At 47.8% G+C, this 16,036-nt stretch overlaps 6 protein-coding genes across 6 annotated transcripts; 4 read left to right on the plus strand and 2 right to left on the minus strand.

Moving 5' to 3' along the window:
* Positions 1–1,044: 1,044 nt before the first annotated feature.
* N7519_000124 (porphobilinogen synthase HEM2) lies at positions 1,045–2,249 on the plus strand (the record flags this gene model as incomplete). The annotated part of the gene is made up of 2 exons (XM_057286903.1): positions 1,045–1,275; positions 1,347–2,249. The coding sequence occupies 2 exons, from the start codon at positions 1,045–1,047 to the stop codon at positions 2,247–2,249; spliced, it is 1,134 nt and encodes a 377-aa protein (XP_057152986.1).
* An 804-nt stretch (positions 2,250–3,053) lies between these two features.
* On the minus strand, positions 3,054–5,243 carry N7519_000125 (uncharacterized protein; the record flags this gene model as incomplete). Its single annotated transcript, XM_057286904.1, has 2 exons — positions 3,054–4,300; positions 4,445–5,243. The coding sequence occupies 2 exons, from the start codon at positions 5,241–5,243 to the stop codon at positions 3,054–3,056; spliced, it is 2,046 nt and encodes a 681-aa protein (XP_057152987.1).
* Positions 5,244–7,069: 1,826 nt separating this feature from the next.
* N7519_000126 (exportin CRM1) lies at positions 7,070–10,954 on the plus strand (the record flags this gene model as incomplete). The annotated part of the gene is made up of 10 exons (XM_057286905.1): positions 7,070–7,135; positions 7,243–7,272; positions 7,337–7,409; positions 7,489–7,560; positions 7,622–8,334; positions 8,403–9,645; positions 9,715–9,944; positions 10,046–10,424; positions 10,483–10,654; positions 10,714–10,954. The coding sequence occupies 10 exons, from the start codon at positions 7,070–7,072 to the stop codon at positions 10,952–10,954; spliced, it is 3,219 nt and encodes a 1,072-aa protein (XP_057152988.1).
* A 596-nt stretch (positions 10,955–11,550) lies between these two features.
* Positions 11,551–12,163, plus strand: N7519_000127 (uncharacterized protein; the record flags this gene model as incomplete). Its single annotated transcript, XM_057286906.1, has 2 exons — positions 11,551–11,727; positions 11,840–12,163. 2 exons carry the CDS (start codon positions 11,551–11,553, stop codon positions 12,161–12,163), a joined length of 501 nt encoding a protein of 166 aa, XP_057152989.1.
* Positions 12,164–12,714: 551 nt separating this feature from the next.
* On the minus strand, positions 12,715–14,836 carry N7519_000128 (shugoshin family protein; the record flags this gene model as incomplete). The annotated part of the gene is made up of 4 exons (XM_057286907.1): positions 12,715–13,643; positions 13,704–14,245; positions 14,299–14,710; positions 14,788–14,836. The coding sequence occupies 4 exons, from the start codon at positions 14,834–14,836 to the stop codon at positions 12,715–12,717; spliced, it is 1,932 nt and encodes a 643-aa protein (XP_057152990.1).
* Positions 14,837–15,193: 357 nt separating this feature from the next.
* Positions 15,194–15,733, plus strand: N7519_000129 (DASH complex subunit DAD2; the record flags this gene model as incomplete). The annotated part of the gene is made up of 3 exons (XM_057286908.1): positions 15,194–15,425; positions 15,483–15,542; positions 15,603–15,733. 3 exons carry the CDS (start codon positions 15,194–15,196, stop codon positions 15,731–15,733), a joined length of 423 nt encoding a protein of 140 aa, XP_057152991.1.
* Between the last annotated feature and the right edge of the window lie 303 nt (positions 15,734–16,036).

The following is a 16,036-nucleotide window of genomic DNA, read 5'->3' on the forward strand; positions in this document are numbered from 1 at the left end:
GTTTAGCGCTTTTCGAGGAGAAGATTCGCTATTTCTCGTATAGTAGAGGGCTAGGGAGCTAATCCGCGAGTATCTATAGAGAGAATCTATTTTTAAAGAGATTCCTCCTCTATTTCTAATAGTTTCTATAAATTTACGCGAAAATTCGCGCGGTATTATATACCACTAAGCCGGTGGCGGAGAGCTATACGCGGGACTTTATAAATACGAGTAGCAGAAGTAATAGAAGTGATATCTCTATTTTTAAAAGCCTAGATAGCTAATAAGATCCTACCCTCTCTCTATTGAATTTTCAGAGGATTGAGAGCGAATTGGTGGCATAGTGGGTGGTTGAATTAACTAAGTGCTAATTCATGGACGCGTTTTTGGAGGGGGTGGCCACTCGCTTACAGTGGCCACTCGCTTACCGAATACGTTAGTGTAAATACATAAATCACGGGATAGGGAAAGTGTAATTCCGGCTGACGGTTTATCTTAGTTCGTATCATTTGTCTTCGGTATCCCCGTTTGACAGATTCTTTCTGATCTGTCATAATAGGGGTATACGAAAAAGAAGCCCAAATAGGGGCTTCTTTCCATGTATGAAGAAGACAGACAATTCATTCGTGTACTTTCTATAGTATACAATTTGGAATTTTCATATTCATGTACTTTTCATAGTATTATTTTGTCTCAGCATACATACTGTACAGAACTTGATCTCCGTATTCAAAAAATGTATCTAGAATGACATATAAAGGAAGACCACCCAGGAAAATATACACAAGGCAGTATAGACGACTATTTTTCAAACGGAATACGGAGTATATAGCCTTAAACAATACATTTCAATGTTCCAAGTCCAAATGCCCTTTCTATCTGATCTTCCACATATCCGGCAGACTTGGAGTGGCAAAGTGCGGGATGTGAAAGGCTTAGTCAACCAATCATAGCGCCCGATATTCACCTTATTCACCTTATCCTCGGCCTCCTCACCTTGGGATTCCCTTGGATTCCATTGAATCTTGTTCTTTGTGCTTATTTCGCTCTCTTTCTCTCTCAATCATGTCGTTCTCAAATTTGGTCTCCGATATTGCCTTTCGTGATGCCCGTGTTGATGATGGCAGCTCGCAAATCTCTCACGCCCGATCTCACCGGTCTCATGCGACCGCTCGGTCGTATGCCAGCACCGCAGCCACAAGCGTCAGCATTTCTGGCGAAGTTTCCAGCCAGCTACACTCCGGATACAGTCATCCCCTGACCAGAGCATGGCAAGCTGATAGGCAATTGACAAAGGTTCGCCCTCAATGATGTTATAGAACACAGAATCGCACTAGCAACTCATCGCTAATACATTGTCACTGTAGGATATGCTCATCTATCCATTGTTTATCACAGACAACCCTGACGAGGAGACATCAATTCCTTCGTTGCCCAATCAATACCGCCGTGGAATTAATCGCCTGGTTCCTTTCCTTGCCCCCCTTGTTCGGAAGGGGCTGCGCTCAGTAATGCTATTTGGTGTCCCGCTTCAACCGTCCGCCAAAGATGCACTTGGAACCGCTGCAGATGACCCAGATGGTCCTGTAATTCAAGCTATTCGTCTTCTCCGATCTCGTTTCCCTCAACTTTATATCACAACCGATGTATGTCTCTGCGAGTATACTTCGCACGGCCACTGTGGTATCTTACGAGAAGATGGATCTCTCGACAATGCGCAATCCGTTGACCGGATCTCCGATGTAGCTATTGCCTACGCGGCGGCTGGAGCTCACTGCGTGGCCCCGTCAGACATGAACGACGGAAGGATCCGGGCTATCAAGCTCAAGTTGATTGAAGCTGGTATGGCACACCGTGTACTTTTGATGTCTTACAGTGCCAAATTCAGTGGCTGCTTATATGGACCGTTCCGTGATGCGGCTGGCTCCTGTCCCTCATTCGGGGATCGTCGGTGCTACCAGCTTCCCCCAGGCGGCCGCGGTCTTGCCCGACGTGCGATACAGAGAGATATGGCCGAAGGTGCAGATATTATCATGGTCAAGCCAGCTAGCAGCTACCTTGATATTATCCGGGATGCTAAGGATTTGGCACCGGATCTTCCAGTGGCCGCCTACCAAGTCAGTGGTGAATATGCAATGATCCATGCCGCTGCCAAGGCCGGTGTCTTCAATCTCAAGGATATGGCCTTCGAAAGCACCGAAGGCATATTGAGAGCAGGCGCTGGGATTGTGATCAGCTATTTTGTCCCAGAATTCCTCGACTGGCTTTAGTTGTTTATTCAGCTCGCCATTTTCTCCCTTTCTACACTTTCTCCACTCCAAAAGTGCGATTTTTCGGGCCTCTCATTTTCCGTGTGATTACCATGACTGCATTTCTATATCTGACTTCTATAACGGGTCCGATGTGTTAAACATAAAATGCTACTTGAAACTGGATAGATTCCCCTTATGTGATATGTTTCCATTTTCTTTGGTTAACGATTACGCCTTATTACAATGCTATTAATTATTATTATTTCTTTTTCTGTCCAACCGATGGTGTAGCAGATATTTGATCTCTAATTGACATATGAAAAACTTTGCAGAATCGAGATTGAATTGAGTAAATGATGCAGAGGCATTGTGTATAGACTGCAAGATAACACCGGTTCGCCGCGCAGAACGCTAATAACATCCTTCTGCTATCAGTCAACGATGAAAGCCCCAGGTATGTCTCTGGATTCTCGAAGTCGACCATAGCAGGAAATGGAATGACGTTCAATGTACCAACTGATCAAGCGACCCATTGGCTGGAGGATACATGGGAGCGGTGAAACAAGAAAAGGGAAACCATTCGACAGCGACAGTGGATATCAAAACGAGAAAAGAACAAAAACAGTAGGGAAAAAAAGGAATCAAATTAAATCAAATCAAATCAAATCAAATCAAATCAAATATAATCAAAATCAAACCAGAAGAAGAAATCCATGCGGAGTCATAATTTTGCTTTCCCACCTATAAGCGTTGGTAAACCCGCACCGTAGCGGAAGGTTTTTCAGCATTTCCACATACAAAAATCAATTCACGTCACTTCGTTCACATAGCAAAGCTGGGTTTTGATCCCTGAAACATGTAACCTGCAATGTTCGTGTTGACGATCTCTCCCGGGGCCACATAAACCCCACGAGCAAGACGAACCCCTGGGTAGATGATACACCCCGCGCCCACATAACAATCTTCTTCAATGATGACCTGACGACCTTGATACCGACTTTGCGAGCCTTTGCGCTCTTGCATGTTGGGATGAGCGGTTGAACTAATTATTTTGACGTTGGGGCCTATCCATGTATGAGCACCGATGCGGATAACACAGTCATCCACAAACAGACAATTTTCCGAGATCATGACGTCCTCGCCGAGGTGGATATTATAACCATAATGGCAACTAAAAGGGGCCTCGACGACCGCCCCTTGGCCGATGGATCCGACAGAGCGAGGCATGCCGGCTCCAGCTGGTGAATTGACAATGGAACATGCCGGGGGTACGATGACCTCTTTCAGGAGGCGGCTTTGTTCTTTCGAACTGATGCCATTGAGCGGATTGCAGGCGTTGTTAAATTTCCACAGTGCACCTCGGCAACGATCCCGTTCCTCTACGAGGTGGACGTCAAATGGTCGGTAGAGCTTGCCTCTGATCATCTTTTCCTTCTCCGTCTCGTCACTCGACGCGGTACGGCTAGAGAGCTGATGCTCGATACTGAGTGCCATTCGAGCCTGCGCCTGGGGACTATGGGTATCCACAGCCGCCACGGGCAACGTTCGTTGCTCGGGCCCATTTTGGAACAAGGGCATACTGGATTTAGGATGAGACGGATGACTAAGGTCCCGAAGAGAAGAGATGACCGGATAGTCAGGTTTGGGACGTCCTTCCCGCGATAGCTCATGGATGGGTGGGACCTCCCGATAATCGACGACTTTCGCTATAGGTTCGGATGGATAGGGGGGATGACCGGTATTAGACGTGGCGCCTGGCCCAGCACCTGGCCAAGCTTGTTTTGACCACGCATGGTTGGATGGTGTATGTGTTGGGCTGGTGTTGTATTGTTGCACAGGGCGGTCATTCTCCTCCACCAGGGGCCTGATTTTTGCCGCGTCGACATGCTCCACTAAGCCAGGCTGTCGGTCTTGAGGTCGTGGTGTTTCTTGCATATACGGGCCATTGATGTCTGAATAGCCTTCTTTGGATTGCAAAGGGATCGGGGGTTTTGTGCTAGATGGCTTTTGCCAGGTGCTTCGGGATGAATACCCTTCACATAGGAAGCCTCCACGAAGACAGTTGTTGCCTACAATGCATCATTAATGTCGCTCCTTTCGTTGATCTAGGACGAAGAATGATCTGAAAACGGAAGAGAAAAACCAAAAGAAAAAGAAAAGCCCGGGAGAGGGAGAGAGAGAGAGGGAGCTAGGACTATTAGGAGTAGACTTACATGCCGGATGTTGCTCGTCGCATTTCTTTTTTCTGCGGCGGCAGGTCATACAGCCTGTCTTCGTTCGGTTACTAAATACCCGCTTTCTCTTTGGAGCCACCTGCATTGTCCCATGTCGATCTGGCGCATAACCAGGAGAGGATGGCTGCTGAGCGCCGGGGGTCGAGCGATTTGTTATGGACTTTTCTTGGCCTGCCTCGCGTTGAAGAGCGTCTGCTAGGTGGGCATCCGATGCATCAATTTGCTGGGCCCGTTGTGCTTGAGTGATCAGCTGAGAATCATATTCTGACCAAGGACTATTAGCAGAAGTCTGGCCTGCATCATTGCCCTCAGACCGATGAGACGGTGTTGCAGAATGATTGCCACGCTCCATCTCCGAGACCGATCCTGGTATACTGCCATTCGGATTGGGTTGATTGCTGTCCGTAGGACGGTTCACCGGGCTTCTGGAGGCGTTCACGGAATCTCGTTCACGGGATTCTGATCTCTTTCTCTTATTCTTATTGTGAGAGCCGCTGGGCGAGGATCTTTGTGACCACTTCCCTTGATCATTGGCAGGATCATCCCGGTCATCTCGTTGAGTGGCATCTGAGTTGGTCTTTTCCTGGGCTGGCACACGTTCTCCATTGGGGATGGAACTGGGTGTTGGCCCATTCCCTTTCCCATTGGTATTGCCAGGGTTCACAGGTTCTCTCCCATTAACTGCAGTAAATCGGGATGGGCTGTGCTCCGTCCCTGTTTCGGCCCCAGAATCGTGACTACCATTCATGACAGGTGCAGCAGCAAGAGCCGTCATCATAGGAGCCAAGAAAGAAAGAAAGGCGAAACCAGAGACCACGAAGAATAGGGCTGAGGTTACACCGAGAGGTGCAAGAGACTATTCAAGTATATGGCGAAGATCGGCAAAGGTAGCAACTCAATTGCCAAGAAATAGCCCCCAAATATGAGGGATAAGTCTCAAAGAGAAGAGAATAGAAGCTTTTCAAAGTTCTGGAAATACTTCCAATATCTTAGTCAACTCTTTTGGTGTTTGCGTAGAATTGCCAGTTAAGTCACCCGCGGGTGGGGCGAGGAGATCGGGAGATTATCAGAGATAGTATACAAGATGTGTTGAAAGAGCATTCAACCAAGAGGGTTTTTTTATAATAGGGAAAAAAAAAAAAAAAAAAAAAAGAAGAAGAAGTAGCAAAAGGGTTTAAATATAAAGAAGAGGGAAAGAGAGAGAGAGAAAGCCAAAGGAGAAGGAAGAGACGGAAAATGGGGGAGAAGAGGGAGGGGGGAAGAGACTAATAAGAGAGAAAGGGAAAACACCGAGCTAGGACCCTCTGTCTCTTCTCTCTCTCTCTCTCTCTCTCTTTTTCATGAAAAGCACAAAATAATAAAAAATAATAATAAAAAAGAGTCCAATAACTAAAGGGAAAAAAAAAGAGGGAAAGGGGAAGTTGGCGATCGGCAATGACGGCGTCAACACTCAGAACCAATCGGAGAAGCGATCAGCCGTGTCCTAGTGAGGCGCGGGTCTGAGACATGGCCCATCCGCTGACTTCGTTTCCCTCCAAATTTCTTTTTTGCCCACATTCGCCATTGGCGCCCGTGTACGCCGTGTCCCGCGCATAAGGGCGGTTATGCCGCTTAAAGGGATTTCGATTTTTGTTATTATTTTCTCCGTATATTTACATAGATTTTATTTAATTCTTCCCTTGTTATAATGTTATTCTAATCCAATTTTCCCCTAATTCTTTCTAAAGCCTGTTTTTAATATTTTTTCCATGGATCTGGCGCCCATCTCGGGAATTATTGATGACTGCAGCGTGCCGCGGCGCTAGGACCAAGGAACTAAAATCAACTAGAGGAGTCGGCTGGGCACGGATGCCTCATGGGCGCTTTCCGGGAGTTTAGACGACTTTTCTTTGTTACAGTTCAAAACTCCCACTTTATCTGTCATATTCTTATATGGTATACTCCGTACAGGTATGTATATAGATATGTATGTACCTAAGTTAAGGTCTTTACATACTGGCACCTGATTCAGTCCAACTCTCAGAATTCTATCACTATCACTATCACTTTTCTCATAGCACCTATCATAAATCCATAATTAAAATGTAATAATAATAATACTACCTAGGTATCCAATGGGACATAATACAATTGTATGTACATTAGGTATCTATTCCAACCTTGGAACCTTCCAAGGTTGGAGAGCTTGTGCTGACTAAGACTTCGACGAGACCGCGAGAGATCAAGTTCAAACATCCAACGCGCTCTCACCGCCAGAGTCTACGATAGCTTCCTTCTTTTTTTGTCCCCTCAAATTTCGTGCTTTTTTTTTACTGCCTTCAGTATCTGGTAAGCCTTGACCTAAACTCACATTCCCTTCCCCTTAGTCCCTCTGTCCAATCATTTCTCGTCCTGACAACGTGCTGACCCCCAAGACCCCTCTAAGGATCTCTACCCCCACCGAACACACTTGCTTCTCATTCCCCTCTATCATTTGATACTGCCCTGCAGCCGCCCTGGCACCACCATATCCTGTCCAGGCGGTTCCCATCATCCTCCACCCTTGATTCTCGTGTCTCAACCCCCATTCCGTCATCAGAGGCGACATCGCCAGCCTCCGCCGGGATGTCGATTTCGGTACAAGAGCTGGACAACACGGTCCGAGCTTTGTTTGAAGGCAAAGGTGCTGTGGTAAGTTAAACCTTCTGCTCTATACAGCTTGGATTGCAGAATTCATGGATTCTCTATACCCCTCAGTGAAGATTTGGTACAACACTGACACTGATAACCACCTCTAGCAAAACCAAGCACAGCAGACTTTGACAGAAGTAAGCGCGCAGCCCTTCCACAACGTCGTCTGAATTGAAAGCTAATCATTCCCGTGCTCTTCAGTTCAAGCAAAATCCCGATGCCTGGGTCACCGTGGGCAATATCCTCCAAGAGGCCTCATACCTTCAAACCAAATGTGTGTTTTGAGTGGCAACATCCCCCTATGCGTTGAAATTTCTGGGAGGAAAAAGAAAAGGAGTTGCTGACTTTAATAGACATTGCTCTCCAAGTCTTGGACAATGTGATTATGACCCGATGGAAGGTTCTACCGAGAGACCAATGTCAGGGTAAGAACTATAGTGACAGCGTGATTCTGCCTCCCGCCCATACTAATATTATCCATCATAGGTATCCGCAATTTTATTGTGAGATTTATTCTCGAGAATTCCGAATCTGAAGAAAAAATCCAAGCGGAGCGCCCTCTATTGAACAAGCTCAATCTCGTTCTCGTCTCCATTCTGAAGCAAGAATGGCCGCACAACTGGCCCACCTTCATCAACGAGATCATCTCTTCTTGTCATGCCAGCCTTTCGATCTGTGAAAACAACATGACAATTCTCCGTCTGTTGTCGGAGGAAGTCTTCGATTTTTCGCAAGATCAAATGACTTCCGCCAAGGCACGGAATTTGAAGACCTCCATGACCTCGGAATTTGCGTCGATCTTCCAATTGTGCTCCGAGGTTCTTAACACTGCAAACCAACCTAGTTTGGTGAAAGCGACCCTCGAAACTCTTCTTCGATTTTTGAACTGGATCCCGTTGGGATACATCTTCGAAACCCCTATCATCAACACTCTCCTCACCCGATTCCTGGGAGAGCCCGAGTTCCGAAATGTGACTTTGAAGTGTCTGACTGAGATTGGTGGCTTGCAAATTGGCGCTCCTTACAACTACGACGAACGATTGGTGCACATGTTCACCGAGACCCTCACGACCGTTTCCAATGTCATTCCTCTGTCCCTGGACCTGAAGCAGACATATGCCATGAGCAACGGACGAGACCAAGAGTTTGTATCAAACTTGGCCTTGTTCCTCTCGAGCTTTTTCAGTGCTCATCTGGATGTACGCTCCTCCTTTTCTTCAACGCCATGTTTTTTTTTTTTTTGCTGACGTTCTGCTTTCTTTCATAGCTTATCGAGAAGTTGCCCAACCAAGATTACCTCACGCACGCTCATTTCTACCTGATTCGGATCAGCCAGATCGACGATCGGGAAGTGTTCAAGATTTGCTTGGACTACTGGACAAGGCTCGTGCAAGAACTTTACGAAGAGATGCAACAGCTCCCAATTACCGACATCAACCCGCTGGTATCCATGAGCGTTAGTGGGTTGGCGAATGGTGGTGCTCCCAATCCCACTACCCTAGCGAACTATCCTTTGCGCAAGCACAAGTACGAGACTGTGTTAACAAACCTCCGCACCGTGATGATCGAGAAGATGGTCCGCCCAGAAGAGGTCTTGGTTGTCGAAAACGATGAGGGTGAAATTGTGCGCGAGTTTGTTAAGGAAAGTGACACCATCCAACTTTACAAGACGATACGTGAATGCTTGGTCTACCTGACCCATCTTGATGTGGTTGATACGGAGACCATTATGATCGATAAACTGGCCAAGCAAGTTGATGGAACCGAATGGTCCTGGGTGAACTGCAACACGCTTTGCTGGGCTATTGGTTCTATCTCTGGAGCCATGAACGAGGAAACCGAGAAACGTTTCCTGGTAACCGTAATCAAGGATCTTCTTGGCCTCACAGAGCAGAAGCGCGGAAAGGACAACAAAGCTGTGGTGGCGAGTAACATCATGTACATCGTGGGACAATACCCCCGGTTCTTGAAGGCTCACTGGAAGTTCCTGAAGACGGTCGTCAACAAGCTCTTTGAGTTTATGCACGAGACACACGAAGGTGTCCAAGACATGGCTTGCGATACGTTCATCAAGATCGCCAACAAGTGCAGACGCCATTTCGTGGCACTCCAACCTGGTGAAAGCGAACCTTTCATCGAAGAAATTGTCCGAAATATGAGAAAGATCACGATGGACCTCTCTCCGCAACAGATCCATACTTTCTATGAAGCCTGTGGCTACATGATCTCAGCGCAAGGTCAGAAGGGTCTCCAAGACCGCTTGACCGAGAACTTGATGGCGCTCCCTAACACCGCCTGGGATCAGATTATTGCGGAGGCAAACCAAAACCCCGCGATTTTGCAAGATGCTAACACGATCAAGATCGTCGGAAACATCATGAAGACTAATGTTGCAGCTTGCTCTTCAATTGGTACCTACTTTTATTCTCAGATTGGCCGGATCTATCACGACATGTTGAATATGTACCGTGCTGCCAGTCAGCTGATTAATGATGCTGTTGCTAGTGATGGTAAGTAACCCAATTCACCGTTGGTGAACAGCCGAAAATTTTTTCCCCCTTTGACTGACACACAAACAGGAGCCATTGCACCGAAAACCCCCAAGGTCCGAGGACTTCGGACCATCAAGAAAGAAATCTTGAAGCTCATTGACACCTACGTGGACAAGTCAGATGACCTTGAGATGGTCAATGCCAGCATGGTACCGCCACTTATGGAGGCTGTACTGATTGATTATGCCCGGAACGTCCCCGATGCACGCGAGGCTGAGGTCTTGAATGCCATGACTACGATCATCCACAAGCTTCACGTATGTTGCTTCTTCCTTGTTTTGACTTGATGACTGGCAATGCCCTTTTATTCAATGGCCTGACACGTCGCATACTTGCACCTTGCTAACAAGTTAATTAGAATCTGATGGAGGATAAGATTCCAGCCATCATGGACAGTGTTTTCAACTGCACTCTTGAGATGATCAACAAGGACTTCCACGAATACCCTGAACATCGGGTTGAGTTCTTTAAACTGCTTCAAGCTGTCAATCTGTACTGTTTCCAGGCGCTTTTGAAGCTCGATGCTGCGCAGTTCAAGTTTGTCATCGATTCATGCATGTGGGCATCAAAGCACGACAACCGCGAGGTGGAGAACACTGGTCTTACAATGTGCCTGGAGCTGATGAACAACATGGCCGAAACTGACCAGCAGACCTCGAGTATTTTCTTCCGCGAGTTCTACATTCCAATTCTCCAGGACGTCTTCTTTGTCCTCACAGATAGTGACCATAAAGCTGGTAAGTAATGTCCTTTGTGTTTGGTATGAAAAATGAAGCTTACAACATGGTCTTCTAGGATTCAAATCCCAGGCTATGCTTTTGTCGCGCATGTTTTACTTTGTGGAATCAGGCAAAATCCAGGAGCCCATCTACTCCCCCGATCAAGCCCCGGCTGGAACTTCAAACAAAGACTTTTTGCAGGAGCACATCGCAAATCTGCTCAAGAATGCATTCGGTAATCTTCAAGAGTAAGCTCCCTCGGCGTCGATTGAAATCATGCAAGACCGTACTGACTTTTTCCCACCAGAGCACAAATCAAGCAGTTCGTTCTTGGACTGTTTGCATACACTGATGACTTAAACAAATTCAAGACTCACCTTCGTGATTTCTTGATTTCTCTGAAAGAATTCTCTGATGACAACGCGGAGCTGTATGCCGAAGAACGGGAACAGGCGGTGCGTGATGCCCAGGTCGCTGAGCGCGATCGAGCTATGAAGGTCGGAGGTCTGTTGAAGCCATCGGAGATGGATCATGAGGATGAGCTATGACTGGATCAAGAACTGCGTGCTGAGTTTGTTGCTGCCTCTACTGGTTCCCCTGGACATGAGCAAGAACCAAGGTTGACCTGGAATGACGGCCTTGACGGCTGGTCCTTCTACGAGCTCTAGATCATGGGAAGCCATGTGTTGCTGCAACATGGGAGGCTTTGCTCTGGAAAGATGTGTGTGAATTTATCCTTTTATCTTTTCTTTTTTTTTTTATCACTCCCCTTGGCTATTGAGCATGCGACATAAACCCATTTCCTGTCTGAACGGGTTGAGATTGGTGCATCACGGCTCTACACGGAACAGAATTCCCAATTTCATCTGTGTACTTTGCCTATTCAAGGCGTGAGCTTGTTTGATAGCTTTTAACGTCAAATGATTTAAAAAAATATTTCCAATTCAAAGATACAAACAGTGTATAGGTGATAACTGCCTTAACTTCATTGAGGCCTATGCTATATTATCGTATGTACATGTGGAGAGATCGGAAGGCGGTGAATCCTTATCAGTTGCATCATCAGAAAAAGTACCTAGGTAGTGATTTTATGCTTCTTTGCTTCTTTGAGCCCTTTTAGCTCACGTCACTCTATTCCATCACAATGTCTCGAACACGCCAACCAATGGCGTCAAATCTGTTCCAAACCACCACAGAGTCCCCACAAGACTCCTCAACTGCCCACATTCCCACAACCCTCAGATTACGGGCTGAGGAAGCACCTACTGATGCCAGCGAAGCAACATCGTCTTCTCGGCGAATCAGATGGAGTGAAGATGTTGTAGACAACGAGGGCATGGGAAAAAAAGAGTTCAAAAGGTATGGTTCTAATTTATCTATTCTCTTTCACCCCGATCATTCTCCGCAACCAGCAACAATCTAACGGCCCCCAGTATGCTGCATCTACCACAAAGCTCGGCCAGTGGGAGAAAGTAGCTCAGAAGAATCTTCATCCAGCTCATCTGAGAGTGACAGCGAGAGTGAAGACGACCGTCGCACCGCCAGAGTCAACCGGGCTCGCCACACACACTCACACAACGGAGAGGCGGGAACCCCACGGCGAGCACGCGTCCCACCCCGACGAAGGGTGTTGCCCCGAAGACCACGGCTCTAAACCGAAACGCAATCGCAGGAAGCCGAGTCCGAATGCATATGAGAAGATGCCTAAGCCGTCGAAGAATCCGAAGCAGAACCAAAATCATGCGCGCGGTACTTGATATTGTTTTTGGGGCTTTTCCGATTGGTAAGGCAATGCAAGACAAGGAGATGAGGCGGAACTGAGCAAATCTTGGGCTAAGGCTTTCTGGTTGGGCTCCGATGCACAGCCATACGAATCATCTTGGCTGAGGTCGTATATTCTACCCCCTCCCTTTGTGTGTGATATGTGACAGATCTATGTCTATGCGCAGTGTGTATGACCTTTGCACGACGCTGGGAAAGAGCCACTCAAATCCGGTGCGTGGCATGCAGGAAAAGGTATAATGTGGCATGACCTTTGACAGAGTCGGAGGGGAAGGACATGTCAGATCCATTTACGGTGCGCTGCATCCGATGCGACGGTTGAATGGTCATTGAAAGAGCTACTTTTACTTGGCCTACTTGAAACACGTAGAGGGCGTTGGGTAAACAAGATAATGAAATTTGTATTGAGAAGATAGGGGTCGCAGTGAGGGGGTATCTGAAACATAACTGCAGCCCGGTCCGGTCTATAATTGTACATAGGCAAGGATAGAGAAATCCTGTTACTGGGAAGCGCTAAAGTGAACCTTCATACCATCATGCTTTTTCTTCTTGCAGCAACGCGCTGGCCACGTCTGACGTCATTGGTGTCCATTGTCGAACTGTTTGGTCCCGGCCCAAATGAGTCCTCGTCTTCTGGAGAGTCACCAGTTGGGGATTGCAGGTCAACCTGGTCCACATCGTATTGTGCCATGTTTCCAGTTGTACTCTTGGGGTTTGACGAGTGACGTCGAGTCTGACGCCTTGAATTTAATGGCTTTTGAGACACTTGGGCCGAGATATCTGCGAGGCTGTCCTCAATCTCATTCTTGAGGCCAGAACTTGGATTCGCCGCATCGTTGTCGTCCTTTGGGTTCGCTGACACCTTGCGTTTTCTCCGGGAGACCATTGCTAGCAGCTGTTCTGAAGATCCATCTGCGGAGAACAGATCTGAGCTCTGCGCCAGAGTGAAATCAGCTGGGAGGCTGCCATGAGACTGGGTGTGGCCACCCTCTCCTCCACCGTCCAAGCTTTCTCGACTTGCCTGGAAACTAGAGGACCTTCGCGATCCAAGTGCAACAGCATCGATCATTTCCTTGGTAGGGCGGCGCATCTTGTCCCGGAGGTTAGGCTCTGCATAGCTAACCACAGCACCACGACGCCGGGAAGGCCGAACTGCAGATTCTTCCTCCGTCTTCATTGCGTTCGGATGTGGTGACATTGCTGGCTGGTGTGGCGTTGGCTCATTTAGCTGGGGAGGGGCAAACTGATTGGCGCGCTTTTCTTTGTTTGAAGGGGCGATTCTGGACACGCGCGGCTTTTGATTGACAGTCTTGCCACCGATTTTCTCGACATCCTTCACTTTCTGGGGCGAGTTGCTATTCTCGTCACCCTTAGTGGACATTTGCAGAAGCTTAGAGTCCTGGTGCGAAGACATGCGGGCCTTCTTGGGAGAGCCTAGATTTGAATTTGCACTCTCTGATCCGATTGTTAGCTACACCCATTGTAGGGGTCGAACTAAGAGTCTGCAGAACATACTTGGCTCGAGGACCTTCCGCATAGACAAGACGGGAGTTTTTGAACCTCTTGTCACCTCGACCTGGCTTTCAGTGAGTGACTGGTCTCGCTGTGTATCTTCGAATGGTGTTGTTCGCTTTTTGGGGCTGTGACTGGGCCGGGTGAATTGGAATTCGTCATCGTCGGCAATAAGGTTGGGTGCGAATCTGTCATCGTCTTCGGGTGTGTATTTGCGCTTTGTTGAAACCGATTTTGCATGCTGAGTAGTATTGATGGGTGGACTTGGCTGCCGATCTGTTTGCGCGGGGCTAATTTCTGGCGCAACAATCGAACCTGGGTTCTTTTTCTTCTTGCGTGTCTCGAGGGTTGGAGGAAGTAAAGGCTCGGGTTCTTCGGGTTCTTCGGGGGTATCCTTTCCTATTTGGCTCCTGAATGTTGATTCTGGTGGCGATGGACTTGAATGTTCGATGCGTGCATCCCCTTCCTCCGGCATAAAGCTGAACTGTGGCGGAGAATCTAAAATGCTGTGGTCGTCATGGACCAGGCTATTGAGCTCCTGGGGCCTGGAGGAGGTGTTAGCAACTTGGAGTGGCCAAAAAATATGGAACGTCCTTACTCTAGAGTCCGCCGAGGATAATATTTGTCCTCAACAATGGCAGGGAGCCTTCCATCTTCGCCTTCCATCATGCCTTCTGTCCTAGGTCTGGACTCCGCCTGCTTTGGCCTATCGAGCTGATCGTCGCAGAGCTTGCCCACCTTGCGGGGCAACGAACCCAAATCTGCCGCCAAATTGCTCAACTCGGCTAGTTTGGCATCTAGCTTGTGTTTGATGTCGTATATTCCACTGTGCAGCATTTTCCCTGCTTCCAATCTTTCGGTTTCCTGGGTGAGATTGATGACCTGTTTGCGAAGCGACACATTCTCCGAAAGTAGATGCGATACTTCTGACTCTAGGCTGCGAATACGGAGAGATTGCAAGGAATTCACCCTTGCGATCTCGCGGTTTTGTCGCACAAATCGTCGCTTCACTGGATAGAAATCAAGAGGCCATATGTCAACTGCTAACTCGAACGTTGTAAAATAGCGGTATATTGCGCAAACTTACACGCATCAATGGACTCGGCAGGAGCCGCATAGTCATTCAACCGAGCCATGGTGTAGACTGGGGGCAGCGACCACTGCGTAATTAGATAGATTGGAAGACAATCCTGGTGTGCAGGTAGAATGAACTTGGATGTAGTATCGAGTCCACAGATTACACACCAGGAAAACGACTATGTTTTGTTTAGGGTTAAGTTCTGAGTATGGAGATACAAAGAGAGAGAGAAGGTAAACAGCGACGAATGCCAAGCCCTTGTTGATGTTTGTCTGCTTTTGGTTTAGCTTGGCTTGTGTTTGGATGACTCAGCACCCCTCCTGGCCAAGGCCAGGAGCCCAAAGTTGGACTTTTGAGGGATCGTGAGAGATCGTGAGAGATCGTGTTCTTCGTAGCTTCTTCTCCCGCTACCATAATGGCATACTCATCACGACCAACATCAATGCTCCCAGGTGCTCCTGGTGGCTCATCTATGCGCCAGCCCAGTGGTTCGCAATCGCAGCAATCGTCGGCGCTGTCGGCCCGCATTGCAGCCAAAAAGGCGGAGCTGGAGAACCTGCGACAACTACGTGATCTGAGTGGAACATTGGCGATTCAGATGCAAGCTTTGGATAATAAGATCTCCACGCTGAAAGATGGCACCGAAGGTTGGTCTACCTGTCCCTTGATTCGAGGCTGATCGCTAACTGTACCCTGTTAATTAGCTGTTGCATACGTGCTTTCCAACTGGGATAACGTTCTTAGGGCCATTACTCTCGCCTCGAGTAAGTACAATGTACTTTCCAAACTTTTGGAATTCCATACTGATTTTTATCCTGTAATAGACAAGGCAGGCGGACTCTATGAACCTACGGAGTCGGATAGTAAGAATGTGGAGAAACCACGCAACGACGCTCGTTTGCCATCAACGCTGGTTCGCATTCCAGCTGAGCCACGTGATAAGACGGGCGAGTGAATCGGCCAGTGACATCTCTCTCTCTCTCTCCCTTCGACCCCGGCCGAAACACCGTGAATGATCTCATCTTTTGCGGCACACCCGAACCATCTGTGGAAGTTTGATAGGCCCATGCACTCGTAATTTCTCTCCGGGTTTATCTCGCCAATATGTGTATCGGCCTACAGAATTGGCGATTGCATTTCGAGAATGCCCTCGGACCTAGTTGGCCCATGTCGATATGACTTGGTGGCCGTTCCCAGAACAGAAGACTATCAGACGAAGGGCAGATTGCTTCGAGATCTATCTAGGTAATCATGGGGC

This window comes from Penicillium mononematosum (assembly GCF_028829835.1).
Source record: "Penicillium mononematosum strain IBT 11891 chromosome Unknown utg000001l:1.0-4488741.0:1.0-4491989.0, whole genome shotgun sequence".
NCBI classification, from domain to species: Eukaryota; Fungi; Ascomycota; class Eurotiomycetes; order Eurotiales; family Aspergillaceae; genus Penicillium; species Penicillium mononematosum.